Source organism: Microcaecilia unicolor, chromosome 7, assembly GCF_901765095.1.
Source record: "Microcaecilia unicolor chromosome 7, aMicUni1.1, whole genome shotgun sequence".
Taxonomy (NCBI): Eukaryota; Metazoa; Chordata; class Amphibia; order Gymnophiona; family Siphonopidae; genus Microcaecilia; species Microcaecilia unicolor.
Window position 1 is genome coordinate 31,408,496 of NC_044037.1, and position 27,295 is coordinate 31,435,790.

The 27,295-nt window shown below is 46.5% G+C and overlaps 1 protein-coding gene across 2 annotated transcripts in view; it reads left to right on the forward strand.

The window, feature by feature from the left end:
* Positions 1-27,295, forward strand: part of NRK (Nik related kinase) — a 267,655-nt gene that overhangs the window by 177,895 nt on the left and 62,465 nt on the right. For both annotated transcript variants that reach the window (XM_030210024.1, XM_030210025.1), the window contains exons 16-20: positions 9,943-10,074; positions 15,770-15,837; positions 15,940-16,031; positions 22,164-22,258; positions 25,452-25,570. In XM_030210024.1, the coding sequence (XP_030065884.1) occupies positions 9,943-10,074; positions 15,770-15,837; positions 15,940-16,031; positions 22,164-22,258; positions 25,452-25,570 (506 nt within the window). The remainder of the gene's footprint in view (positions 1-9,942; positions 10,075-15,769; positions 15,838-15,939; positions 16,032-22,163; positions 22,259-25,451; positions 25,571-27,295) is intronic.

Consider the following 27,295-nt stretch of genomic DNA (forward strand, 5'->3'; position numbering starts at 1 on the left):
AAACAGCACCCTCTACTGGCAGCAATGTGGTTGGAGGACTCCTGCAGGACCTCACAGTGGAGAAAATGTCATTTTGTAATGATTCTTGGAAAAACAGAAACAAGACCACAATTATGGTCTCTAGTTAAAGGAGAGGGTGTGGTTACAAATACTGTATAGATGCAAATGGCTCTGCACCAAAACTATATATCTTGAGACTGAAAGACCTAGAGATATATATATATAGCCTAGAAGAGAGGAGAAACAGGGAGGGAAGGATGGAATTGATAAAGACATTTATGAGTCGATATTCAAAGCAAATTAACCAGCCAGAAATGGCTCCTGGCTGCTTAAATCACCTGTTCAGGGCTAACTGCTAATTTTCAACAACACTTAACTGGTTAATGACACTGAAAATAGCGAATTTGCACCGAACTGAAAACCTGCTATTTTGGGGGGCATTCTGGAGGCACTTAACTATGCGCTAGCCAACTCTGCAAACCCAGAAATTAAATGCTGGTGCACGGACATGACCCAGCTTTGAATTTCTGGGTTTAACGCCATCAGCAGGCAGCGAAATGCTGATCACCGGCAGCTGAATATCGAGCTCTTAAATACCAGAAAGGAATTCATAATGAATGAGAAGCAAACTTTGGTTAGGGTTACCATATGTCCGGATTTGCCTGGACATGTCCTTTTTTTGAGGACATGTCCGGGCGTCCGGACGGGTTTTGCCAGTCCGCCTGTTTGTCCGGATTTCTGAACAAACGGGTGGACCTATCCTAGCCTCCCCTTCCCTTACTTACTATCTACTGCCCTGGTGGTCTAGTGACCTCGTTGGGACAGGAAAGAGCCCCCTCTTTCTTGCCCGGAGCTCTGCCCTTGTCCTGCATCCTGTTGCTGTGACGGTCTCAGGATTCAAAATGGCTGCCGCCTCTCAAGACTTCAACTCTCGGCGGTCATTTTGAATCCCGAGACTGTCACAGCAACAGGATGCAGGGCAAGGACAGAGCTCCGGGCAGGAAAGAGGGGGCTCTTTCCTGCCCCGAAGAGGTCACTAGACCACCAGGGCAGTAGATAGTAAGTAAGGGGAGGGGAGGTGACCCAGTTGAGGGGAGGTGATGGGGGGGGCAGGGGAGGGGAATATGTGACCCAGGGGGAGGGGAGGGGAATATGTGATAGGGGGCTGGGTGAAGATGCAAAAGGGGTGGGGCAGGGGCGAGACATGTGTCCTCTTTTTGAGAGGACAAAATATGGGAACCCTAACTTTGGTCAACACTAGGGATAATTATGTGAAGTTCCAAGAGGGTAAACTTAGAAATGTTATGAAATAGATTTTCATGGAAAGGGTGGTAGATGCATAGAATGTCCTTCTGGAGGAGGTGTGGGAGACAAAATTGATAACCAAATTCAAACAAATCATGGGATAAACACTGAAGAATCATTTTATTGGAGTAACCAGAGTGAAGTGGCAGTTCATCCCAGAACAGCAGTGTGCACTGTGCTTCTCAGCAGGGAGTTGGAGTAACCTGTGTGCATCAGACCTCCGAGGAGGCACTAGGGTAACCTGCCCTGCATGGAGCAGCAGCTACCGCCCTATAATTACATCAGAGCCCCAAGAAAGCTTGAGAAGGGCATCACGGAGATGACTTTTAGGCATTTACAGGACTGATAAGAGGTCAGGTGGAAGACATGGACAAGATGGAAGCTGGCATTAAATTGTCTTTGAGAATTTTATATAACCATCTATCTACAGATGATAAATCTCAACTGGGCATGCTGAATGGGCCGTTTTGGTCTCTATCTATCATGTACTAAATAAATATATTAAACTGTGGAATTCAGCTTGGGAAACTTTGAATCCGGTTGGGCATACAAGCTGCAGATTCTAGGAGCCCTACTTTTGTACATTCTGGTTAGGGGGAAGGATAGAGCAGATGAGAGATCAACAGTGGCGTAGCAGAGGGGGCTGTTCGCCGTTGCACCCCCCCCCCCCGGGTGCAGCACGATGACACCCCCCTCCCCCCGACCAGCTCCCGCACCCTACCTTTAAAAAGAATATCGGGAGGCGAGGCGCAGCGCCTCGCGCCTGCCCTGCACGTAAAAGAAATGTGAACTGTCGGGCCTTCTCTCCAGTGTTGCCAGGTGGAAAAATTTTTTCCCACCCAATCCAGCATAAAAACCGCCCATAACCCACCCAAACTCAAACCCCGCCCCTGACACCCCCACCCTCGCGTCATCACCCCCGCCCCCGCCATCATCAACCCCGCCCCCGCCGTCACCGGCCCCGCCTCCCCCGTCACCGGCTCCGCCTCCCACGTCATCGGCCCCCACCCAAAACGTCACTAACCCCGCCCAAAACGTCACTAACCCCGCCCAAAAACGTCACTAACCCCGCCCCCCGCGGCCGAAAAAGCCGCCCAAAAAACCGCCCTGAAGCCCAAAAAGCAGCCCAAAAAACCGCAACCCGCCGCGGGCAAAAATTTCCCGCGGCAGGTCGCGGAAAACCGCCCAATTGGGCGGTAAAACCGCCCACCTGGCAACACTGCTTCTCTCGCTCTGTCTGTCCCGCCCTTGCGGAAATAGGAAGTTGCGTCAGCAGAGGGCGGGACAGATAGAGCGAGGGAAGACCCGACGGTCCACATTTCTTTTATGTGCAGGGCAGGCGTGAGGCGCTGCGCCTCGCCTCCCGATATTCTTTTTAAAGGTAGGGTGCGGGAGCTGGTTGGGGGGGGTGACGATTCGCCGAGGGGGGGGAGCTGGCAGGGAGCACCCCCCCCCCTGAGCTGACACCCGGGGAGGATCGCCCCTCCCCCCCCCCCCCCCCCCCCACTGGAGATCTAGTTTCTTTGCAAAAGTCCCCTGTTGGCAGCCACTGAAATTCATGGTATTGCTCCTACAGTATGTGAGAAAAGAATACTGTTTAACTTGAGCAAGTAAACATGCCTAAAAGCAGTGAGATACTTGGGGTATAATTTTATGGTGAGAACACTCTACCTTGGGAAATTACAGCACTTGACATCTCTGCAGAGCAGCCCAGTACACTCCTCCTTGTCTTCTTGCATAACTGTAGAAGTCCCAGCCTTGCAATGTGCAGCTGCATAATCATGGGAGGCAGATTACTACCTTGTCTCTTCTTCTGCCATACTTGGCACAAGTCAGACAATGATGTCATCAGGGTGGATTTCCACTTGCCTCTTCCATCTATTGCAGTTAGTCCAGGGGGCCTGGCTGTTGTCTTAATCCCCCTCCTCCCCTCCTCCCAATTATTTCCAGCCCAGCAGGCTAATACATTTTTCTGCTTTTAATTACCAAACAGGAAGCTTCCAAACTACATTTCTTGTCTTGTAAATATATGGGGCAGATTGAGATATAGTTCCAGCTTGGTTTTTGTTTGTTTGTTTTTATATTTTGTTTTTTTTTATGCAGTTGTCAGGGTAAAATGTCTAGACTGGGGACAGTGCAACTAATTTAGGTCCCTATTTAGGAGGCATGTTACCTCTACATACGAAATGGGAGAAAACCTCAGTCTAAGTGCCCCAATGCCATGCGCTTAGCGCCAATTCTATAACGGCATCTTGACACCAAGATTCTGTTATGGAATTCAAGCATAAGGTTGACATTGGCTACCCATGTGTAGGTGCACCCTCTTAAGCCATGTCGATGGAAGGTGTAAGTTGGCGTGCCTAGGAGTGCCAAGTGATGTGTGTGGTTTACAATATTCTATAAACTATGTGTGTACCCAGGAGACACATGACTCGCCTATTCTGCACCCATGTGTACACCCCCCTTGCAGTTAGGCACCATCCGGCCGATATTTAAAACCATTTATCTGACCAGGAATAGCTCCTGGCCAATTAAATGGTACTTAACTGGCTATCCGGTGATCTTCAGTGGGAGATAGTTGGCTATCTCCCACTGAATATCACCGGTGAGTGATTAGCGGATAGCCGGTTTTATTGCATGATATAACCGGCTATCCGTTGACATTCAGTGCATCGCCATCTAAGTTTGGCAGCCATATTAGGCCACTGAAATAGCAGGCCTGTCTTTGGCCAGTTTCAACTTAACTGGCCAGCACTGAATATCGACTTGCAGTGGCATAGCCACAGGTGGGCCTGGGTGGACCAGGGCTCACCCACTTAGGGTTCAAGCCCACCCAACAGTAGCACATATTTCGTGGTCAGCGCTGCATACGTCTAGTAGCGCTATAGAAATGATAAGTAGTAGTAGTAGTAGTAGTAGTGGTAGCTGGTGGAGATCCCAATCTATATCAGCTGAAGACTTCCCCCCTGATGGTAAGCCTACTACTACTACTACTATTAAACATTTCTATAGCGCTACTAGACTTACGCAGCGCTGTACAAATGAACATGAAAAGACAGTCCCTGCTCAACAGAGCTTACAATCTAAATTGGACAGACGAACAGACAGCTAGGGGTGGGGAAATTGCAGTGGTAGGGAAGCCAAGATGGAAAGAAAGCATTTTCTCGCCAGCTGAGATATTTTTTTGGTGCAGGTGGGGGAGAACACTTGGTGCCCACCCACTTCTTGTCAAGGCCCATCGAAAATCTATTATCTGGCTACGCCCCTGTCGACTTGGCCGGTTAAGTTGAAACTGGCCAAAAAAAACACCAGGATATTCAATGCTAGTGACTGGAAATGGCCCGGCATTGAATATCTGGGCTGACTGCTGACCACAGGAGGCAGCCCAGCTACCTCCTGCCATCTGAATATCAGCCCCTTTGGCACTTAGGCACTACCTTATAGAGTATTGTCTAGTGCACACAGGCACCTGCCTGTCAATTAATGGCACTTTTGATGCAGCGGTGTAGCAAGGGCGGGGCGGTGGGGGCGATCCGCCCCGGGTGCACGCCACTGGAGGGGTGCAGAGAGCAGCCACACGCCTGTCGGCTCCACTGTTTCCCCGCTCCCTCTGCGCCAGAACGGGTTACTTCCTGTTCCAGGGCAAAGGGAGCAGGGAGCCAGCGGAGCCGAGAGCCGCACAGCCGCTCCCAGCAGCCAAGAATGCACCCGGGGAGGGGGCTGATGCGCTGGGGGGGGCAGTGTCATTGCGCCAGGGGGGGGTGTCGTGCTGCACCTGGGGGGGTGGGGTGCGCGTCGGCGATCTGCCCCGGGTGGCAACCGACCTAGGATCGTCACTGTTTTGATGTGCCACTTTGTAGAATTACCCCCTTAATAAATGGGCCCCTGAGTCCTTCCTTCCATTTGTCTAATGTCACCCTGAAAGATAAAAGGACAATTTTGGAAAACTTTCTACATGTAAAGTCCAGTTTTACATGCAGAAAGCTGCCTATGCCAAATTTGCTGCCATATACACATGAGATCATTCTGTGATGTCATTCCCACATATATGTGGCCACCTGTGCGCATAAATGACCTCATAGAATACTAAATGCATAAAAGTGCGCACTTTGGCATCAAGGCGTGTATTATGCTGGAGGACATAGATGGAGTTTTGGCAGAGTGTAGACAGTGCACACAAGTGCATGCTTAGATTATTTATGGCCCTTATAGAGGTACCCCCATAGAAGATATTTTTATTAAAATCACCTATGCTTAAAGGGCAAAAAAAGCACACCTATTTTCAGCCTGTTTTATAAAGATCCATAAGAGCCTGTGGCACTCATTTTCAAAGCACATGGACATTTTAAAAAGGGCAAAAAAAACCCTTCCATCTGCCAAAAACATACGATTTTCGAAAGGCAGAATAGGACGTTTTACTCTGCAGTACATCCAAATAGCAAGGGGGCAGGCTGGAAGCCTGTTGTGGGTGGGACTAGGGCAGGTCCAAAATTAGGATGTCCAACAACAATAATAGAATGGGAAGAAACATCCAAGGGGGAAAAGAAGGGCGTTTTTCTCTAGTTCTGTTTCAGTCACGTGCAAGTAACTTCTCTGAATGACCAGCTGACCACTGGAGAGATTAAGGCTTGACCCCTCCTTAATCCCCCAGTGGTTGCTGTCCCCCACCCCCTAATAAGTGAAACTGAAAGGGGATACCAGGCTGTGTGATAGCTTCAGGTATTATGGGCATACTTAACAAAGCAGCAAGCAGTTCCCCGGAGTAACCTAGTGGCCAGTGCAGTGGACTGTACACCAGGGGCGTAGCCAGACCTCACGGTGGGAGGGAGCTAGAGCTCGAGGTTGGGGGCACATTTTGAGTGCCATGCCTCGCCTACCCCCGTCGCTTCACCTAACTCCCTCACCTACTCGCCTGGCCCACCCCCACCGCCTGGCCTCACTTCGCCCCCTCACAAACAAATACCTTTGCTGGCGGGGGTCCCCAAGCCCCGCCAGCCGAAGCCATCTTCAGCGGTCTCCAGCGAAGCCGCGTTCGCTGCCCCTTGCTCTTCTTTCTTCTTGCTCCTCTTGTGCACGCTGACACTGAGCGTCAGCGTGCACCAGAGGAGAAAGAAGAGCAGGGGGCAGGCAGCGAACGCGGCTGCTCTGGAGACTGCGCTGAAGAAGGCTTTGGCTGGCGGGGCTTGGGGACCCCCGCCAGCCATACCATGGGCCCGGATGAAATTAGCTCCTCACCCCAGGCCTTAAAGGTATGCAGCTAAGTCCTGGCAGCTGCACATCCCTGGAGGAATGAACGAGACATTTTCTTTTGTGTGTGGTTGGACTCCATTAGGCTGGGTTTATGTGCATATAATATTTAATTATATATGGTTTATGTATTTTAATGATTTTGTAATAAACTTAATTCCTTGGCCCCTGTCAGTTTGTATGTTTTTAAAACTCCCAACCACCTTACTCCCTGATTGCAGCTCTGAGGAAGGAGTTGGGGGTGATCCCGGGGGGCTGGGGGCACCATCTCATCCCTTGCCTCAGACAGCAGATTGCCTTGGGCCGCCCCTGCATACACAGCTTTGGTCTTTGGCACAAATGAAAGATTAGGCTGCTGAGGCACATGTACTTTGCTGCCCTCTACAGACCGCAGTGGATTCCAATTATTCAGTACACAGAATTTATGGAGAGCTAGAAAAGCATTTTCAAAATTACAGAGGTATTGAAGAAAATCGCATACCACAAGAGAAATCCTGAGTAATTGTTAAAACTCTAAGTTCGTATTAGTCATTAAAAAGCTACAGAAATCATAGAAAACCAATGGAAAGCCCAAAAATGGTTAAACTCTGTAAGCAAGGACCGAAGAAATGTTTACTACACCATTAATATAGCTTAGTTCAGTTTTTGTTAAAGGGAATCAAGACTTCTTTTTCTGGAACTATTACTATCAAACAAGTTGAGAAATCATACTTTTGTAGAGCAAGTTGAGCTTCAGCCTTTAAGATCTAGAATAATTCCCCATAAGCCGCCCAGGCTTTCATCTGCTTGGTCCTCTCCATAAAAAGCAACAGCCACCAGCAAATTTGTCTGCTGCCACTACAGGAAAATAAGTAGGCAATAAGGCACAAGGATAGTCCAGCTCCATCTTTGAGAATATTGACCTTCGTCCTGCAGAATTCTTTGAAAAGGTGGCCAAAAGTTCCCTTATTTGACCAAACTTGGTTGAACCCAGGATGCATCGGGAAGGTTGAGGTGTCGCCATTTTTCAAGATGGTGTTACTGGAGGCAGGAGCAAGTGGGCATTGGTCCTTTCTCTTCTAGTTAGAAGGGAGGGGGGCACTTGAGGGCCCAGAGGGAGAAGACAAGGGATGGATGGTGCCACTAAACACCAGGGATTTTATCAATGTGGAGTAGAGGAGTGTGGTAGCCGTGTTAGTCCACTCTTAAGGTTATCAATAGAAATCAAACAAAATAAAACATGGAAAAGAAAATAAGATGATACCTTTTTTATTGGACATAACTTAATACATTTCTTGATTAGCTTTCGAAGGTTGCCCTTCTTCCTCAGATCGGAAATAAGCAAATGTGCTGGCTGACAGTGTATATAAGTGAAAACATTCAAGCATTACTATGACAGTCTGACAGGGTGGGAGGATGGGGGTGGGTAGGAGGTATGCATGGGGACATCAAAGCATATCATTGATATTCTAACAGGATGGGTGTGGATAGGTGAGGGATGGGGTGATCAACAGAGACATACAACTTTATGGTTTATAATGGGCTAGGAACCCCAGATCCTTGTTAAGTCCTTTCTGTTGGGTGTTAAAATATTCAATCATTCTGACTTCAAAGGTCTTACGTTCTTGTATGGTTTTAAAGTTACCTTTCAGGATTCTCACTGTGAAATCACTGGTACAGTGTCCTGGTCCTGTAAAATGCTGACCAACAGGCGTGGGAGCCCTACTGGCACCAGTATTGTTCATGTGATGTCTATGTAAATTGAATCTTGTCTTAAGCATCTGGCCTGTTTCTCCAATATAGCATCCTTCGTTACATTTTTTACACTGAATGATATATACCACATTGGAAGATGAGCAAGTGAAAGATCCCTTTATGTTGAATATCTTTCCTTTGTGGATGACTGTGGGGTCCTGTGAAATATTTTGGCATAGTTTGCAACTGGATAAATTACAGGGACGTGTGCCCTTCTGCTCCTTTTCAGTCTGTGATGGAAGTTTACTTCTGATTAGCTTGTGTTTTAAGTTGGGTGGCTGTCGGAAGGCCAGTACTGGTGGGGATGGGAATATCTCTTTCAGTAATTCATCCTCCTGGAGTATAGGTTGTAGATCTCTTATGATTTTCCTCAGTTTTTCCAGCTCTGGATTGTATGTCACTACAAGGGGGATTCTGTCTGTGGATTTTTTCTCCTTGTACTGTAGCAGATTCTCCCTGGGTGTTTTGAGGGAGGAGGCAATATTCTTGGAGATTATTTTGGGGTTGTAGCCTTTCTGAAGGGCAACCTTCGAAAGCTAATCAAGAAATGTATTAAGTTATGTCCAATAAAAAAGGTATCATCTTATTTTCTTTTCCATGTTTTATTTTGTTTGATTTCTATTGATAATCAATGTGGAGGAAAGGAGGGAGAGGGCTGCTAAACTACCAGAGACTGGGGCCCATGCAGAAAGGGGGAGGTGATTAAATCATGGTGGCTATCTTGTGGGGGAGTCTGGGGGAGGGGCTTATTAGCTTTTCTGCCACAGGGCAAGCCAACCCTTCTACATCGCCTCAGACCTGGTAGTAATTTTCTCATGCTATGCTCCCTTAAAATCGTCTCTGCATTGGGACAGAATTTTTATTTTTATTTATTTATTTCTGCATTTATACCCCACATTTTCCAATCAAGTTGTTGGTTCAATGTGGCTTATAGTTTACTTATGTTACAGACGTTCAGTTTACTCATGTTACATTGCCGCTTGGAGATGACACATGTCTTATTCAGTTTCAGTCAGTGGTCAAACATCTTGGTGTGTTGGTTGGGGTTCAGGTTGAACTAAGTAGGTTCGTCGAAGAAGAATTTTCTGAAGAAGTGGGCTTTCAGGTGTTTTCAAAACTTTATGTAGTAATTTGTGTGTCTCAGGGCTTTCGTTATTGTGTTCCATATTACTAATTACCTACTTACAGTAGTGTCCTAGGGGGTGGGGGGGTGCGGTCCGCCCCAGGTGCACGCCACTTGGGGGGGGTGCCACGTGCCTGTCAGCTCCGCTCGTTCTGTGCTCCCTCTGCCACGGAACAGGTTACTTCCTGTTCCGGGGCAGAGGGAGCATGGAACGAGCGAAGCTGACAGGCGCGCGTCACCCCCCCCCCCCCCCAGCAGGTAAAAATGCACCTGGGGGGAGGTGTCATTTCGCGGGGGGGGGGGGGGAAATTGGCGATCCGACCTGGGTGTCAGCCGCCCTAGGAACGCCACTGCCTACTTAACATTTTATTGTACTATGTGCCAATGTCCAATCCATCAGCCACCTCCTGCATTGAAACCATTCCTGCATCATTTGCCCCCTAATGTGTGCCTACTCCTCATTAACCACGTGTTACTGCTTACCGTAGCTTTCTGCATCAGGCCCCTCAGTGTGTGTATTTATACGTTTGCAGAGTGAGAACTTCCGTTCCAGCCGAGATGCACACCATAGCAGCTCACTGTCCGACATGGCTCTGACACCGCTGTCCCCTGGGCTGGGTGATGTATTCTGGAGTTCAGGACAAAGGGAAGAGCAGCCTCCCAAGGTAACAGAAAAATGCCTGCTGTTGCATTTATTTTTGACCTACCCTAAATTTCTTCATGTAGACAATATCTTATCACTGCAATATATTATAATCTGTGAATGATAAGGAAAAACAATTCCCAAAGAAGGTCTTAATGCCTTTTGCCAATATTCTGCTGTGCAGCACCTCTGCCTTCTCTCTTTCAGACCTGTACCTCTTCACTCCCACTGTCCCACTCTTCTTCTCCTTCACCTCCCATTACCTTAAGGCAAAGTGCATTTATCTATGTGAATTACCCCCACATTCTATTTATGGTTCCGAATGTTTTGCGCACAGATTTGTCTGTGTGCCCAAATCGCACACACAAATTAATTGGTTACCAAGCTAATCAGCACCAACTAACACACAATTATCGGCACTAATTGTACACGAAAATTCTAATGTGTGGATCTCAGATGGGGGCATGGCCATGGGAGGGGCATGGGTAGATCATGGGCATTCCTAAAAGTGACATACGCTCTTATAGAATATGCCCGATCTGCGCATAAGTTAGGCGTGGGCATTTACACCAGGTTTTAGTTGGCGTAATTGGTCACACCTAAATTTTAGTCTTGGGAGTGGGCACTATGTGTATTCTATAAACCATTCCTAACTTTAGGCGAAGTTTATAGAATAGTGCTAAGCACGGTTTTTTCAGCGCTAATTTTTTTTGCTCCAGATGTAGAATTCACCCTGTGGGGAATCTGTGCACACTAAGTAGCAGTGCAAATTTGCGTGTCTACATTCTGTGGTTTAATTTTCAAAGGAAAAGTATGCTCATGGTTCCCCTTTAAAAACTGGTGTACCGTATGTAACATAGTAACATAGTAGATGACGGCAGAAAAAGACCTGCACGATCCATCCAGTCTGCCCAACAAGACAACTCATGTGTGCTACTTTTTGTGTATACCCTACTTTGATTTGTACCTATGCTCTTCAGGGCACAGACAGTATAAGTCTGCCCAGCACTATCCCCGCCTCCCAACCACCAGCCCCGCCTCCCAACCACCGGCTCTGACACAGACCGTATAAGTCTGCCCAGCACTATCCCCGCCTCCCACCACCGGCTCTGGCACTGACCGTATAAGTCTGCCCAGCACTATCCCTGTCTCCCACCACCGGCTCTGGCACAGACCGTATAAGTCTGCCCAGCACTATCCCTGCCTCCCAACCTCCAGTTCCGCCTCCCACCACTGGCTCTGGCACAGACCGTATAAGTCTGCCCCGCACTATCCCCTCCTCCCAACCTCCATCCCTGCCTCCCACTATCGGCTCTGCTATCCAATCTCGGTTAAGCTCCTGAGGATCCATTCCTTAACCGAGATTGGATAGCAGAGCTGGTAGTGGGAGGCGGAGCTGGAGGTTGGGAGGCGGGGATAGTGCGGGGCAGACTTATACGGTCTGTGCCAGAGCCAGTGGTGGGAGGCGGGACTGGAGGTTGGGAGGCAGGGATAGTGCTGGGCAGACTTATACGGTCAGTGCCAGAGCCGGTGGTTGGGAGGCGGGGCTGGTGGTTGGGAGGCACGCACTCACTAATTAGGCAGCTTGTATAAAATTAACCTCTGCTTGACCATGAGAAATTGCAGGACAAACCATCGATTAGAATCTGGCAATAGAATGCAGCAGTGGGTGAGCAGAGATTAGTTTAACTTAGTTAAGTTTAGCCATGAAGTTCCTTAACCATCCTTCGATTTATACTGCAGGGTGATATACAAGGCATATGCAACATAAATCCATAACAAAATCAAAAAGGAAAAATAAATGTAAAACACAAATGGTAGAATAGATATTTAAAGAAAATAAACGCAGCAGGTATTAGTTACAAAACTGTATCAAGGGTTGATAAGTGATTTTAAACAATTGGAAGAATGGTCTAATGTTTGGCAGTTAAAATGTCATGCGAAGAAATGCAGAGTGATGCACATGGGGTATAGAAACCCAAAAGAGCTGTGCTAGGGGGTGAAAGGCTGATAAGCACAGGCCGGGACAGGGGCAATGCAACAAGGCGGTGGCCATTGCCAGAAGGATGCTAGGTTACATAGAGGTAACCAATGAATTGAATCCCACAGTCTCTGGTAACAACCAATCAAATTCAAATGCTAGAACCAGGACAATCAGCTGTCACATAGGCATCAATCGCACGATCCAACTGTCTTCTGAAATTCAATGTTAACTATATTCTTTAATATTTTAAAGATTTTAAAGAGTGCCCTCAGACAACATCCACTTTTACTGGTTTGTGCCAAGTGGTATAGCACTTCTTTCATCGGGCTACTCTTAAGGTGTTTTACATATATAAAGTGCTATCGCCCATGTCGTGAATACTAATTGTGCATTAAATAAACCAAAACATGAACTTAACTTTAAAGTGATATCATTAAAAGGCTTCACTCTGCAAAAAAACGTCACCCTGCGCAGGTCTCTATATTCGGCCCATCAGCTGGCTTACCCTGAGAACGCCCGACACCGCGGGTTTCAGACAATCTTTCTTCAGGGACTTGGGTTAAAGCCGTCCATACACATGCTGTTGAGCCATCTTCTATGGCCACACTTTACTTTGCACTGTATCAGCTTTTAAAGTTCATGTTTTGATTTATTTAATGCATAATTAGTATTCACGACATGGGCGATAGCACTTTATATATATAAAACACCATAAGAGTAGCCCGATGAAAGAAGTGCTATACCACTGGGCACAAACCAGTACTGCCTGTAAAAGTGGATATTTGCCTGAGGGCACTTTTTAAAATCTTTAAAATATTAAAGAACTAGTAAAAAAGCCCCGTTTCTGATGCAAATGAAACGGGGGCTAGCAATGTTTTCTTCTGTGTGCATGTGGGAGTGTGTGTGTCCCTGCCCTCTGGCCTCTCTCCCCTCCCCCCTCTGAGTCCTTCACTGTTACAGAGCCAGCGATTTGATTTCGTGCTCTGCTGTTTTCCTTCACTGACTGTGTTACAGAGAGGGCGGGGCAGACACTCATAGGGAAACCGGATATCTCGCCCCCCTTCACACTTCCGGCTGGAGGCTTCATAGAACGTTGGTTTTGCCTTTTATATAGAGAGATATAGTTAACATTCAATTTCAGAAGACAGTTGGATCGTGCGATTGATGCTTATGTCACAGCTGATTGTCCTGGTTCCAGGCTACATAGAGGGGCATTTTCGAACGGGGGCACCTATCTCTAAGGACGTCCCGGCAAAGGGGCGGGGAAACTCGTATTATCGAAACAAGATGGGCGTCCATCTTTCGTTTCGATAATACGGTCAGGGACGCCCAAATCTCAACATTTAGGTCGACCTTAGAGATGGTCGCCCTAAATGTTGAGATGGTCAACCTTAGAGATGGTCGTCCCCGGTTTTCTGCCATAATGGAAACCAAGGACGCCCATCTCAAAAACAACCAAATCCAAGCCATTTGGTCATCGGAGGAGCCAGCATTCGTAGTGCACTGGTCCCCGTCACATGCCAGAACACCAACTGGGCACCCTAGGGGGCACTTCAGTGGACTTCACAAATTGCTCCCAGGTGCATAGCTCCCTTACCTTGTGTGGTGAGCCCCCCCCCCCAAAAAAAAAAAAAACCACTACCCACAACTGTACACCACTACCATAGCCCTAAGGGGTGAAGGGTGGCATCTACATGTGGGTACAGAGGGTTTCGGGTGGGTTTTGGAGGGCTCACATTTATCACCACAAGTGTAACAGGTGGGGGGGATGGGCCTGGGTCTGCCTGCCTGAAGTGCACTGCACCCACTAAAAACTGCTCCAGGGGCCTGCATATTGCTGTGATGGAGCTGGGTATGACATTTGAGGCTGGCATAGAGGCTGGGAAAAAATGTTTTTAAATATTTGGGGGGGGGGGGGTTGGTGACCACTGGGGGAGTAAGAGAAGGTCATCCTCAATTCCCCTCAGTGGTCATCTGGTCAGTTAGGGCACTTTTTCAAGGCTTGGTCGTGAAAAAAATGGACCAAGTAAAGTCGGCCAAATGCTTGTGAGTGATGCCCTTTTTTTTTCCATTATTGGCCGAGGACGCCCATCTCTTAATCATGCCCCAGTCCCGCCTTCGGTACGGTGCTGACACGCCCCCATGAACTTTGGTCATCCCCGCGACGGAAAGCAGTTGAGGGCGCCCAAAATCTGCTTTCGATTATGCCGATTTGAGCGACCCTGAGAGAAGGACGCCCATCTCCCGATTTGTGTCGGAAGATGGGCGCCCTTCACTTTCAAAAATTCCCCTGATATAGACATATCCAGTAGAAGAAAGGAATTGTTAATGCCCCTGTACAAGTGGTTGGTGAAGCCCCATTTGGAGTATTATGTTCAAGTCTGCAGGCCGTATCCCCACAGGAGGCTCTTGAATAAGTTAGACAAGCTGAAGATAGGACCCGAAGTGGTGAACTAGATTAGGAACTGGTTGACAGAGTGTGGTGGTAAATGGAATTCGATCGGATGAGGGAAAGGTGAGCAGTGTAGTGCCTCAGGGATTGGTGCTGGGGCCGATTCTGTTTAATATATTTGTGAGTGACATTGCCGAAGGGTTAGAAGGTAAAGTTTGCTTTTTTGCGGACGATACTAACATTTGTAACAGAGTGGACACCCATGAGGGAGTGGAAAACATGAAAAAGGATCTGCAAAAGCTAGAAGAATCGTCTAAGGTTTGGCAATTAAAATTCAATGCGAAGAAATGCAACGTGATGCACTTAGGGAATAGAAATCCACGGGAGACGTATGTGTTAGGCGGTGAGAGTTTGATATGTACGGACGGGGAGAGGGATTTTGGGGTGATAGTATCTGAGGATCTGAAGGCAACGAAACAGTGTGACAAGGCAGTGGCCCTAGCTAGAAGGTTTCTAGGCTGTATAGAGAGAGGTGTGACCAGCAGAAGAAAGGAGGTGTTGATGCCCCTGTATGTCGTTGGTGAGGCCCCACCTGGAGTATTGTGTTCAGTTTTGGAGGCCGTATCTTGCTAAGAATGTAAAAAGAATTGAAGCGGTGCAAAGAAAAGCTACAAATATGGTATGGGATTTGCGTTAGAAGACGTATGAGGAGAGACCTGCTGACCTGAACATATATACCCTGGAGGAAAGGAGAAACAGGGGTGATATGATACAGACGTTCAAATATTTGAAAGGTATTAATCTGCAAACGAACCTTTTCCAGAGATGGAAAGGCGGTACAACTAGAGGACATGAAATGAGATTGAAGGGGGGCAGACTCAAGAAAAATGTCAGGAAGTATTTTTTCACGGGAGGTGGTGGAGATGAAAACGGTAACAGAATTCAAAAATGTGTGGGATAAACATAAAGGAATCCTGTTCAGAAGGATTGGATCCTCAGAAGCTTAGAAAAGATTGGGTGGCAGAGCCGATGGTGGGAGGCGGGGCTAGTGGTTGGGAGGCGGGGCTAGTGCTGGGCAGACTTCTACGGTCTGTGCCCTGAAAATGGCAGATACAAATCAAAGTCAGGTATACACATAAAGTAGCACATATATGAGTTTATCTTGTTGGGCAGACTGGAAGGACTGTACAGGTCGTTCTCTGCCATCATCTACTATGTTACTGTGTTACTATGTTACTCTTTTCCAGTTTGTTTTTCTGGGTTTCATGTGACATTTTGTAGTTGTTGAATGAAGTTGGGGTGCCAGACCTCCTGATGAACTCATTTGCTTAAATGTTTAAGGTTCCAGAGAGATCAACTTCGAAGATTTACAATCGGGAGAATACTGGTCATCAGAGATGTCTTTCCAGGTAAATCCTCTGGGTTCTGTGCTTATGCTGGTTTTGATTTATTATTATCAATATCAAGCATTTTATGTCTCTTAATAAATATTAATGTGTTTTCATTATAAGCGGTATGCAGCCATTCTTGCTGGAACAGATCGAAAAGCTTGGAAACAGCCCAAGGGAGAAAGCATCTCATCTGAGTAGCACGACAGCATCAGGTAAGTCTTATACCACGCAACATATATCTGTCAAAAGTAGCATTACATGATTTGATGGCTAATGCTATTCTCCTGGAGGTTGAAGTAATGCTAGATAGTCGGAGGGACAGGGAGTAGAGAAGGGACGTTGGCCAACCAAAACACCAATATATCCAAAAGAAGATGCATATGCCACAGTGAAGCTTGTATTTTAGTAACAGCTTTATCTGTACTCAGTATATTTTTAGTGGCTATATGTGTTTGCACAAACAAAAAAGCAACACTGGGCCTTCAAGACTGAGACAACAGGAGTGTTTTATTAGTGAATGACCCGACACGGGCCGTGTTTCGGCGTAAACAACGCCTGCCTCAGGGGTCAGGGTTTGGGCATAAATTATGTGAAGTATATATGTATCCAGTGCCTCCGAGATTAAACGGAGAGAATCTTTAAAGCTAAGACAGCCTGTCACAACGGACAGCAGCGATTTAAAAGACTAAAACAGGTGGTTTCTTTTAAATCGCTACTGTCCGTTGTGACAGGCTCTGCGCCCTCTCCCATGCTGCTTCCTCTCTCCGTAAGCGCGCCTCTTATCTTCCGACAGGTGCTGACTGGGCATTCGCTGCATTCCGGGTTCTCTGCCCCACCTCTCAGCTCTACGGATTGGCTGTCCTGGCCCTTTACCCTGGCTACCTATGGACTCTCCCTTACTCTTTCTCTGCCTCTCCTATTGGGTGTTCCTCTGGTATATCTCCCAGCTGTTTCTTGTTACGGGCTGATTCCAGCACTATTTCTTGGAGGTCTCTCTCTGCTTCTGGGCTTTGGCTTCTACTTGTTACGGGCTGATTCCAGCACTATTTCTTGGAGGTCTCTCTCTGCTTCTGGGCTTTGGCTTCTACTTTTGTAGGTCTTACTAACTCTGTAGTCTACTTCTTCTGCTGGTCCCTCGTTACTGATTTGCCTGTACCTGGATTACTCTTTAGCCTGCTGCCTGCCTGTTGAACCTTGCTTGTACCTGGATTACTCTCTCGCCTGCTGCCTGCCTGTTGAACCTTGCTTGTACCTGGATTACTCTCTCGCCTGCTGCCTGCCTGTTGAACCTTGCTTGTACCTGGATTACTCTCTCGCCTGCTGCCTGCCTATTGGACCTTGCTTGTACTAGGACCATGCCCTTCTGTTCCCATCCGGCTGGTTCCTCAGCACCCCTCTCCTCAGCTTCCCGCACAAGTCCTGCCGGCCGCCCACACCTGAGGGCTCAACCTCTGGGGAGCGGCGGTCACCGCAGGTGAACCTCGGGTTGCTCGGCTGCCAAGCAGAGTACGAGGGCATGTCATCACGCTTAGAAATCTCCACTTGGCACAAGAACTCACAAGTCTGACACAACGCCTATGTGTTGGTGCCTTTGCTTTGGAGAAGGGGTACTGGTTTTGCAAGACAGACTGTTCTAGACATGGGCACACTAAGGTATTCTTTATTTCTGAGGTCTGATGAAAGAATACTCAAATTCCTTTGGATTCTGTAAACATGAATTCCAGGCATAATGTTGCTTTACTGATGGGATGCCCTCATGGAGGCCTCAAAACATGTGTCTGCAATGGACCTTTTGAGGAGAACTTTTCAAAATCATTTACATAGTAAAATGACCTGACAGAAAAGTACTTTCCTCAGTTCTGACTAAATCTAGGCATGCCTACCATAACTCATGTACCTTTCACTGCATTAAAAAGAAGCATTCCTGTGAACATGTTTAGGGCAGGGAGGAAAACAGTAAACATACATGGGATTTCCAAAAGTATATACACTAGTCGTTTCCCACCCAGGTTCGGTAATTCACACAACTAGCAAGGATAAAGAGTGTGAACTGTTTTGGCATGTGCCCTGAGCCCCTGCCTTTCTGAAAGGGAAAATGTATAGGGTAGATTCGCTTTGAGAATTCCTGCAGCCTTGGTACTATGCCCCCCAGTGCAGACTATTGAAAATGGCTCCCCTTTTAAAAGTAGAACAAATATACAGCATGGGGCTGATATTCAGACTGTGGGAGTTAGCCTGGCCTAACTCCCGTGGTCTGCGGTGATGCCAGATATTCAATGCCGAGCCGTTTCCAGTGACCGGCATTGAATATCTGGTTTATTTTTGGCCAGTTTGACCTTAACCGGCCATGCCAATATTCAGCACTTGCCGGTCAAGTTCAAACCGGCCAAAGATATACCAGGTATGCACACGACCAAATATGGCCGCCAAAATCATGCTGAAAATCGGCAGATAGCCAGTTAAATTGCGCGATATAACTGACTATCCACTAACCACAAAGTTTCAGTGGGCCATGGCTGGCCACGTTCTGCTGAAAATTTGCAGATAGCTAGCTAAGTAGCATTTAACGGGCCAGGTGCCATTTCAATATCGGGGAGGGGGGGGGGGCATGTGTTTAGGGTGAAAAAATGATAATATGTGTACATATTATTTTCATTAGATATCAAGGCTATATGTTTAGGGTGAAAAATGATAATAATTTATGCACACATCCATTACATATCATTACTGATTATAAAGTGCATATCATTCAAAAAAGACTTTCTACTTGGCTAAAAACGTGTTAATTTCTCTAACTGCTTTATAATCAAATAAAGGATAATTTGTTAGGAGAGAGAATTTCATCTCTGAGGGGGTGTTTTCATTATCCATTTTGCTCCTTGTGACTCTGGGCAAGTCACTTAACCCTCCATTGCCCCAGGTACAAAATAAGTACCTGTATATAATATGTAAGCCGCATTGAGCCTGCCATGAGTGGGAAAGCGAGGGGTATAAATGTAACAACAACATTGAATGTTGCCACTATTGGAGATTCTAGATGGAATGTTGCTATTATTGAGATTCTGTTGCTAATATTGGAGATTCTACGTGGAATGTTGCTATTCCACTAGCAACATTCCATGTAGAAGCCTGTCCTTGCAGATCAGCAACGCGGCTACGCAGGCTTCTGTTTCTGTGAGTCTGACGTCCTACATGTACGTGCAGGATGTCAGACTCACAAAAACAGAAGCCTGCGCAGCCACATTGAGTGGCCTAGTGGTTAGAGTGGTGGACTTTGGTCCTGGGGAACTGGGTTCAATTCCCACTGCAGGCACAGGCAGCTCCTTGTGACTCTGGGCAAGTCACTTAACCCTCCATTGCCCCATGTAAGCCACATTGAGCCTGCCATGAGTGGGAAAGCACAGGGTACAAATGTAACAAAAATAAATAAAAATGGTTACGGGAGAAACCTCAACAGTTCTGGAAACAGAAACGCCCCCACATGGCTAGACCAGCTTCCTGGGTTCTTTTATGTAATTAAAGCACAGTTAGCTCTGGCATGCGATGCAGAGGAAGGAGTTTTGTTACTTATCCAAAACCCACAAGAACATTGATTTAAATGTGTGAGTTCTATAAATACATTTCAGCTAATACTGTTGAAAAGCTGCCGATGGGTCAGAGAGATGCTGAATTTCTTGATAGCACGGAACTTGTGATAAAGCCTTTTAACACAATACCGCATTGGTTCTTTAGGCTGGACTGAAATGTTTCCCATATGTGTATAAAACTAAACCATAGCATTAGAAGACTAAAGAGATGACCTTGAAATAATTATTTTGTCTGTAATCGAGTGCTCACTGGAGAACAGTTGGCTCCATGCCAGCAGCACATCATCTCATTTTGGAAGTGGATAGGACTCTTCTGTTCCCAGAGCCCTTCACCACAGAGGCTCGGTGGCAGAAGGCTGGAGGACAGACAGATTTGTGGTGCCAAGACAAGCTCCCTACCTCAACCCTCACAACCCCTGGCGTGGTAACAGAGGAGATAACTTTATTTTTCTTACATTTGTACCCCGCGCTTTCCCACTCATAGCAGGTTCAATGCAGCTTACATATTATATACAGGTACTTATTTGTACCTGGGGCAATGGAGGGTTAAGTGACTTGCCCAGAGTCACAAGGAGCTGCAGTGGGAATTGAACTCAGTTCCCCAGGATCAAAGTCCACTGCACTAACTACTAGGCTACTCCTCCACTAACAACATTCCATGTAGAAGCCTGCCATTGCCGCGCAGGCTTCTGTTTTTGTGAGTCTGACGTCCTGCATGTACGTGCAGAACGTCAGACTCACAGAAACAGAAGCCTGCGCAGCCGCATTGCTGATCTGCAAGGGCAGGCTTCTACATGGAATGTTGCTAATGGAATAGCAACATTCCATGTAGAATCTCCAATAGTAGCAACATTCCATGTAGAATGTCAAATAGTAGCAACAAAATCTCAATAGTAGCAACATTCCATCTAGAATCTCCAATATTTATTTTTCTTACATTTGTGCCCCGTGCTTTCCCTCTCATAGCAGGCTCAATGCAGCTTACATATTATATACAGGTACTTATTTGTACCTGGGGCAATGGAGGGTTAAGTGACTTGACCAGAGTCACAAGGAGCTGCCTGTGCCTGCAGTGGGAATCGAACCCAGTTCCCAGGACCAAAGTCCACCACTCTAACCACTAGGCCACTCCTAGGAGCTCACCGTCTCATAATGCATGATGCTATTTTTTGGTGCTGTGCTAGGGTTTCCAGGTTGTTTCATCCGAGTCAGCTCACTGCCACGTTAAACAATAAGAAGTTGGCTGAGTGCTAAACTGGGGTTTAAAAAATGATTTGGTCGTATCCAGGCTGTTCTTATTGTTGCAGTTTTGTTGAATCAAATCTTTGCAATCAAAATCAGCAACACCAAGAAACCCCGAAAGGCCAGTAGCTCTCAGTAAATGGGAAAAGTTTTAGATTTTGGCCTTGAATCACCATTTTGTTTTCCCACAGTGACTTTTGAGCAATTTCTCGAAGTGGGTTCATTTTGCTCACACTATGACAGGAATGAACCTCACACCTAAGCCAGGGCATGTGGAATATAAGCAACTTCTTGGACCGTTCTGTCAAAATTCTTCCTTAATGAAAAGAATTCCAAAAAGAGCCTGGCACATTGTAGAGTTTCTTCAAATGCATATCAATAGAAATCAAACAAAATAAAACATGGAAAAGAAAATAAGATGATACCTTTTTTATTGGACATAACTTAATACATTTCTTGATTAGCTTTCGAAGGTTGCCCTTCTTCCTCAGATCGGAAATAAGCAAATGTGCTAGCTGACAGTGTATATAAGTGAAAACATTCAAGCATTACTATGACAGTCTGACAGGGTGGGAGAATGATTGAATATTTTAACACCCAACAGAAAGGACTTAACAAGGATCTGGGGTTCTGTATGTCTCTGTTGATCACCCTCCCCTCACCTATCCACACCCACCCTGTTAGAATATTAATGATATGCTTTGATATCCCCATGCATACTTCCTACCCACCCCCTCCTCCCACCCTGTCAGACTGTCATAGTAATGCTTGAATGTTTTCACTTATATACACTGTCAGCCAGCACATTTGCTTATTTCCGATCTGAGGAAATAAGGGCAACCTTCGAAAGCTAATCAGAAATGTATTAAGTTATGTCCAATAAAAAAGGTATCATCTTATTTTCTTTTCCATGTTTTATTTTGTTTGATTTCTATAGATTCTACATGGAATGTTGCTATTCCACTAGCAACATTCCATGTAGAAGTCGGCCCCTGTATATCACCAACGTGGCCGCGCAGGCTTCTGCTTCTGTGAGTCTGACGTCCTGCACGTACGTGCAGGACGTCAGACTCACAGAAACAGAAGCCTGCGCAGCCTTCTACATGGAATGTTGCTAGTGGAATAGCAACATTCCATGTAGAATCTCCAATGGTATCTATTTTACTGTCATAGTAATGCTTGAATGTTTTCACTTATATACACTGTCAGCTAGCACATTTGCTTATTTCCGATCTGAGGAAGAAGGGCAACCTTCGAAAGCTAATCAAGAAATGTATTAAGTTATGTCCAATAAAAAAGGTATCATCTTATTTTCTTTTCCATGTTTTATTTTGTTTGATTTCTATCGATAACCTTAAGAGTGGACTAACACGGCTACCACACTCCTCTACTTCAAATGCATAGAACGTACTGTAACTGTTACTGAAGGGAAGCTATCCTGTTGAAATGTCATCAGGATTGCAAATGAATCTGTCAGTCTGATTGTGTTTTAAGGATGTGCTTTGGGAATTACAGGGTCATCAAACTCAGAGGTTCTACATTCCCAGAAACATCTCCAAAAATTGAAGAAGACAGAAAATGGGCCAAGTCCAGTGGTGTTGGAGATTCCCGTAGGTTTTTTTTTTCCTGACTTGAAAAATGTTGCCTTTGAATCTATTCTACTTTTAGCACTGTGCCTATAACACAGTGGTACATCCTATATTTCACCACTCTCAAAAAAGATATAGTAGAATTGGAAAAGGTACAGCGAAGGGCGACGAAAATGATAGTGGGGATGGGACGACTTTCCTACGAAGAGAGGCTGAGAAGGCTAGGGCTTTTCAGCTTGGAGAAGAGACGGCTGAGGGGAGATATGATAGAAGTGTATAAAATAATGAGTGGAATGGATCGGGTGGATGTGAAGCGACTGTTCACGCTATCCAAAAATACTAGGACTAGAGGGCATGAGTTGAAGCTACAGTGTGGTAAATTTAAATCGAATCGGAGAAAATTTTTCTTCACCCAACGTGTAATTAGACTCTGGAATTCGTTGCCGGAGAACGTGGTACGGGCGGTTAGCTTGACGGAGTTTAAAAAGGGGTTAGATAGATTCCTAAAGGACAAGTCCATAGACCTCTATTAAATGGACTTGGAAAAATTCCGCATTTTTAGGTATAACTTGTCTGGAATGTTTTTACGTTTGGGGAGCGTGCCAGGTGCCCTTGACCTGGATTGGCCACTGTCGGTGACAGGATGCTGGGCTAGATGGACCTTTGGTCTTTCCCAGTATGGCACTACTTATGTACTTATGTACTTATGTACCTTCAGAGGTATCACTCATGAGCTATCGCTCTTTCGTAGAGATTTACACACCGTAATCGTCATTGATCCAATCTATCCTGATTCAAGTTGAGTTTTCATTTGATGACAGTTTTGAAAAGCTATGGTTGTATCTTGCAAGTCTCACTTAGTGGATGGAGGGGAATCGTTTAAAATTAAACCTTTCAAAGACTCAGGGGCCCATTTACTAAGCCGCATAGGTTCCTACGTGCACTGAACGTGTGCCAAATTGGAGTTACTGCCCGGTTACTGCGTGGCCCATGCGGTAATTTCAATTTTGGCGCACGTCCGCTACGTGCGTCTGAAAAATATTTTTTTTATTTTCTGGTGCGTGTAATGGCTATGTGCCAAGTGGCATTTGATGCACGTAGGTCATAACTCAAATCCTTACTCAAAGCCCCACCTCTTCAATATTGCTTTCGGCACCTAACCTTTATACCTTTCAGGAAATCTAGACTGCCCATTTTGATGACCCCTACTTGTCTGACTGTACATTTTATCCTTTAGATTGTAAGCTCTTTGAGCAGGGACTGTCCTTTTATGTTAAATTGTACAGCGCTGCGTAACCCTAGTAGCGCTTTAGAAATGTCAAATAGTAGTAGTAGTAGTCATTACCGCCCAGATTCTTTACCGCTAGGGCAATGGCTGGCGGTAAGGTCTCAGACCCAAAATGGACACGCGTCAATTTTGATTTTGCCGTACGTCCATTTTCGGCCCAAAAAAAGAGGCCTTTTTTTACATGTGTGCTAAAAAATGGATCGGCATGTGCCCACAACCAGCACCTACACTACCGCAAGCCATTTTTCAGTGCACCTGTGTAAAAGGACCCCTCAAATTCTTTTACTTTCAGGTTCTACTGATGTTGATGTCCCTAGTGCATTTAAAATTAATTCAGTAGAAATCCCAATTTTAAAAGAGATTAGGGATCTGGGAGTCCAAACGTGATTTTGCACTTACAATGAAGAAGCAGGTTCAGAATGTGATTCACAACCTTCCCCCCCCCCCCCCCCCCCCCCCCACTGACGATTATGGTGTGTAAATCTCTGTGAAAGCGTAACATAGTGCGTCAGTTCAAATGAAGGCTTGTAATGCGGTTGCCCAGTGGATATCTGTTCCAATTGTGCTGGAAACAGAGATCAAAGAACAACAAAAGAGAGTCCAAAACTCCCGCAAAAACCACAAAAGCAACAAATCAAGCGGAAGAAATCCAGAAAGACCAGACTGAAACCACAGATGGTAGGAGCACCAAGAACATTTTTATTGGGACCCTACACGGTCCGTGTTTCGGCCAAAAAGGCCTTCTTCAGGGGTCTAAAACAAAATAAAATAAAATATATATATAATATAATAAAACATATAGAAATATATTCAATATAAAGTTCTATATATGGTGTACAATAATAACATCCTATATAATAATTCTCACCTCCAACAGGATGTGCCTGGGACCGTGCCTGCCGGAAGTGGTCTGCTAGGCAGGCACACACTGACCTCAGTGACCTCAGTGACAGACAATTTGGCAAAGCAAAACAATCTGAGTGCTGGCCATTAGGACACAGGGTTGATAGGAGAGTTTTAAAAGACTGAAGGAACTGAAAGTGTTAAATGGGGGGAGGGGGGAGTTCTGAAGACTGAAAGACATGAACATTTGGGAAAGGAAAACAATCTGAATGCTGGCCATTAGGACACAGGGTAGATAGGAGAGTTTTAAAAGACTGAAGGAAACGAAAGTGTTAAACTGGAGAAGGGGGGGGGGGAGTTGTGAATGACTGAAAGACATGCAAATTTGGGTCAGGAAAACAATCTCAATGCTGGCCATTAGCACACAGGGTACATAGGAGAGTTTTAAAAGACTGAAGGAACCAAAAGTGTTCGGGGGGGGGGGGGGGGGCAAGTTCTGAATGAATGAAAGAAATGAAAATTTAGGAGAGGAACACAATCTGAATGCCGGGCATTTGTACACAGGGTAGATAGGACACTTTTTTTTTTTTTTTAAATGAAGGACGTGAAAGTATTACATCTTGGGGGAGGGGTGAGGAGGAAAGCGGTGGGGTATCCGGATACTGGGCGTTAGGGCCACGGGGGTACATAGACTTTTGAAAGCCTTAAGGAACCCAAAGTGTGGGAAGGAGGAGGAAAAGGAGGGGAGGGAACGGGGTGAGGGGCATTAGGAACAGGGGAGGGGGCCCTGTCACACACACTCATTCTCACACACACACTGTCACACAGACAGTCTCACTCTGTCACACACCCGCACATTCACTCTGGCTCTCTCTCTCTCAAACATACACACTCCCAGGAAAACCTTGCTAGCGCCCGTTTCATTCGTTCCAGAAATGGGCTTTTTTTTACTAGTTAAAATATTAAAAACATATATGATCACAAACCATAAAAAAAAAAACAGAGATCAGCAAGACGAAAGCGTTAAAAAAAAGGAAGAGTTATTGTTACAGGCCGCAATTCAAGTTCTCTTTCTTTCCTCAGAAACCAGCCCTCTTCACCAAAGGTAAAGACAGCGCCAGCTTGTTCTTCAAAGCACCTGAATGCTCCTCCTCCAGCGATGAGTTTGGCAGTAGTGATGATGATGAGCGGGACAACAGAAGGTTGGCTTCTTTTCCACCTGATATCAGACCCTGCTGGAGTAACTTCTTAACGGGATATGTACATGGAATCAGGGCCGGTTTTAGACATGGTAGGGCCCAGGGCAGAAATTGAAGAGGGGGCTTCTGATCCCTGATCTCCCCGCCTGCATTGCTACTACGTGGCCCGGGCATCTCTTCCTCTTCTCCCCACCACAGTCCGTCTCCCTCCCTTCCCCTCACCTTGCGGTCTTCTTTAAAATTTTTAGTTCCCTTCTCAGAGGGGCCCCGGTGAGGCAGCCATCCTCACAAGCTGCTTGTGGCTGTCCCAAAGCTTTCCCTCTCTGCCACGATCCGCCCAGGTGGAAACAAGAAATTGCGATAGAGAGGGAAAGCTTCGGGGGAAGCTGCAGGCAGCTTGAGAGAATGGCTACTGCTAGGGTTACCATATTTTGGCCCCCCAAAAGGAGGATGCTTGCCCCACCCCCTTTCACACCCTGCCCCGCCCCCTTCCACGCCCTCGCTCCGCCCCTTGTCACATTTTCCCCTCCCCCTGTCACACACCCCGTCACTCCCCCTCCCCATCACCCCCCTCCCCTTACCATTACTACTGCCCTGGTGGTCTAGTGACCTCTTCGGGGCAGGAAAGAGCCCCCTCTTTCCTGCTCGGAGCGCTGCCCTGCATGCATCCTTCCTGTTCATGATCTTGGCGCCAATTAAAAATGGCCGCCGAGAGTTGAAGTCTCGAGAGGTCACTTCAACTCTCAGCGGCCATTTTGAATCGGTGCCAAGATCAGGAACAGGAAGGATGCATGCAGGGCAGTGCTCCGGGCAGGAAAGAGAGGGCTCTTTCCTGCCCCGAAGGCGGAAGATGTCACTAGACCACCAGGGCAGTAGTAAGCAAGGGGAGGGGAGGCTAGCAAACTGCCCGTTTGTCCAGATTTCTGGACAAACGGGCAGATTGGCAAAACCCGCCCGGTTGCTCGGACATGTCCTCAAAAAGAGGACATGTCCGGATAAATCCGGACATATGGTAACCCTAGCTACTTCTCAGGTCACTTCACTGGCTTCCAATCAGATACCGCATACAGTTCAAGCTTCTCCTTCTTACCTACAAATGCACTCAGTCTGCAGCCCCTCATTACCTCTCTACCCCCATCTCCCCTTGCATTCCCACCTTAAACCTCCACTCACAGGACAAATCCTCCTCTCAGTACCCTTCTCCACCACCGCCAACTCCAGGCTCCGTTCATTCTGCCTCGCCTCACCCTATGCTTGGAATAAACTTCCTGAGCCCTTACGCCAAGCCCCCTCCCTACCCATCTTCAAATCCTTGCTCAAAGCCCGCCTCTTCAATGTTGCTTTCGGCACCTAACCTTTATACCTTTCAGTAAATCTAGACTGCCCCTATTTGACTGACTGTACATTTGTCCTTTAGATTGTAAGCTCCTTTGAGCAGGGACTGTCCTTCTATGTTAAATTGTACAGCGCTGCGTAACCCTAGTAGTGCTTTAGAAATGTCAAGTAGTAGTAGTAGTAGTAGTACTGCACGGGGGCCGCTCTGAGAAGGGAAAAAAAATTTTTAAGAAGATTGGGAAGGGAGGAGGAGACCCACTGTGATGGAGAGAAGAGAAAGAGATGCCTGGTCTGTGGGGACCCTTGGAGCTGTGGGACCCAGGGCAGCTGCACTATTCCCCCCACCCCTAATGTCGGCCCTGCATGGAATATCCATATAATTGCCTATTTTAA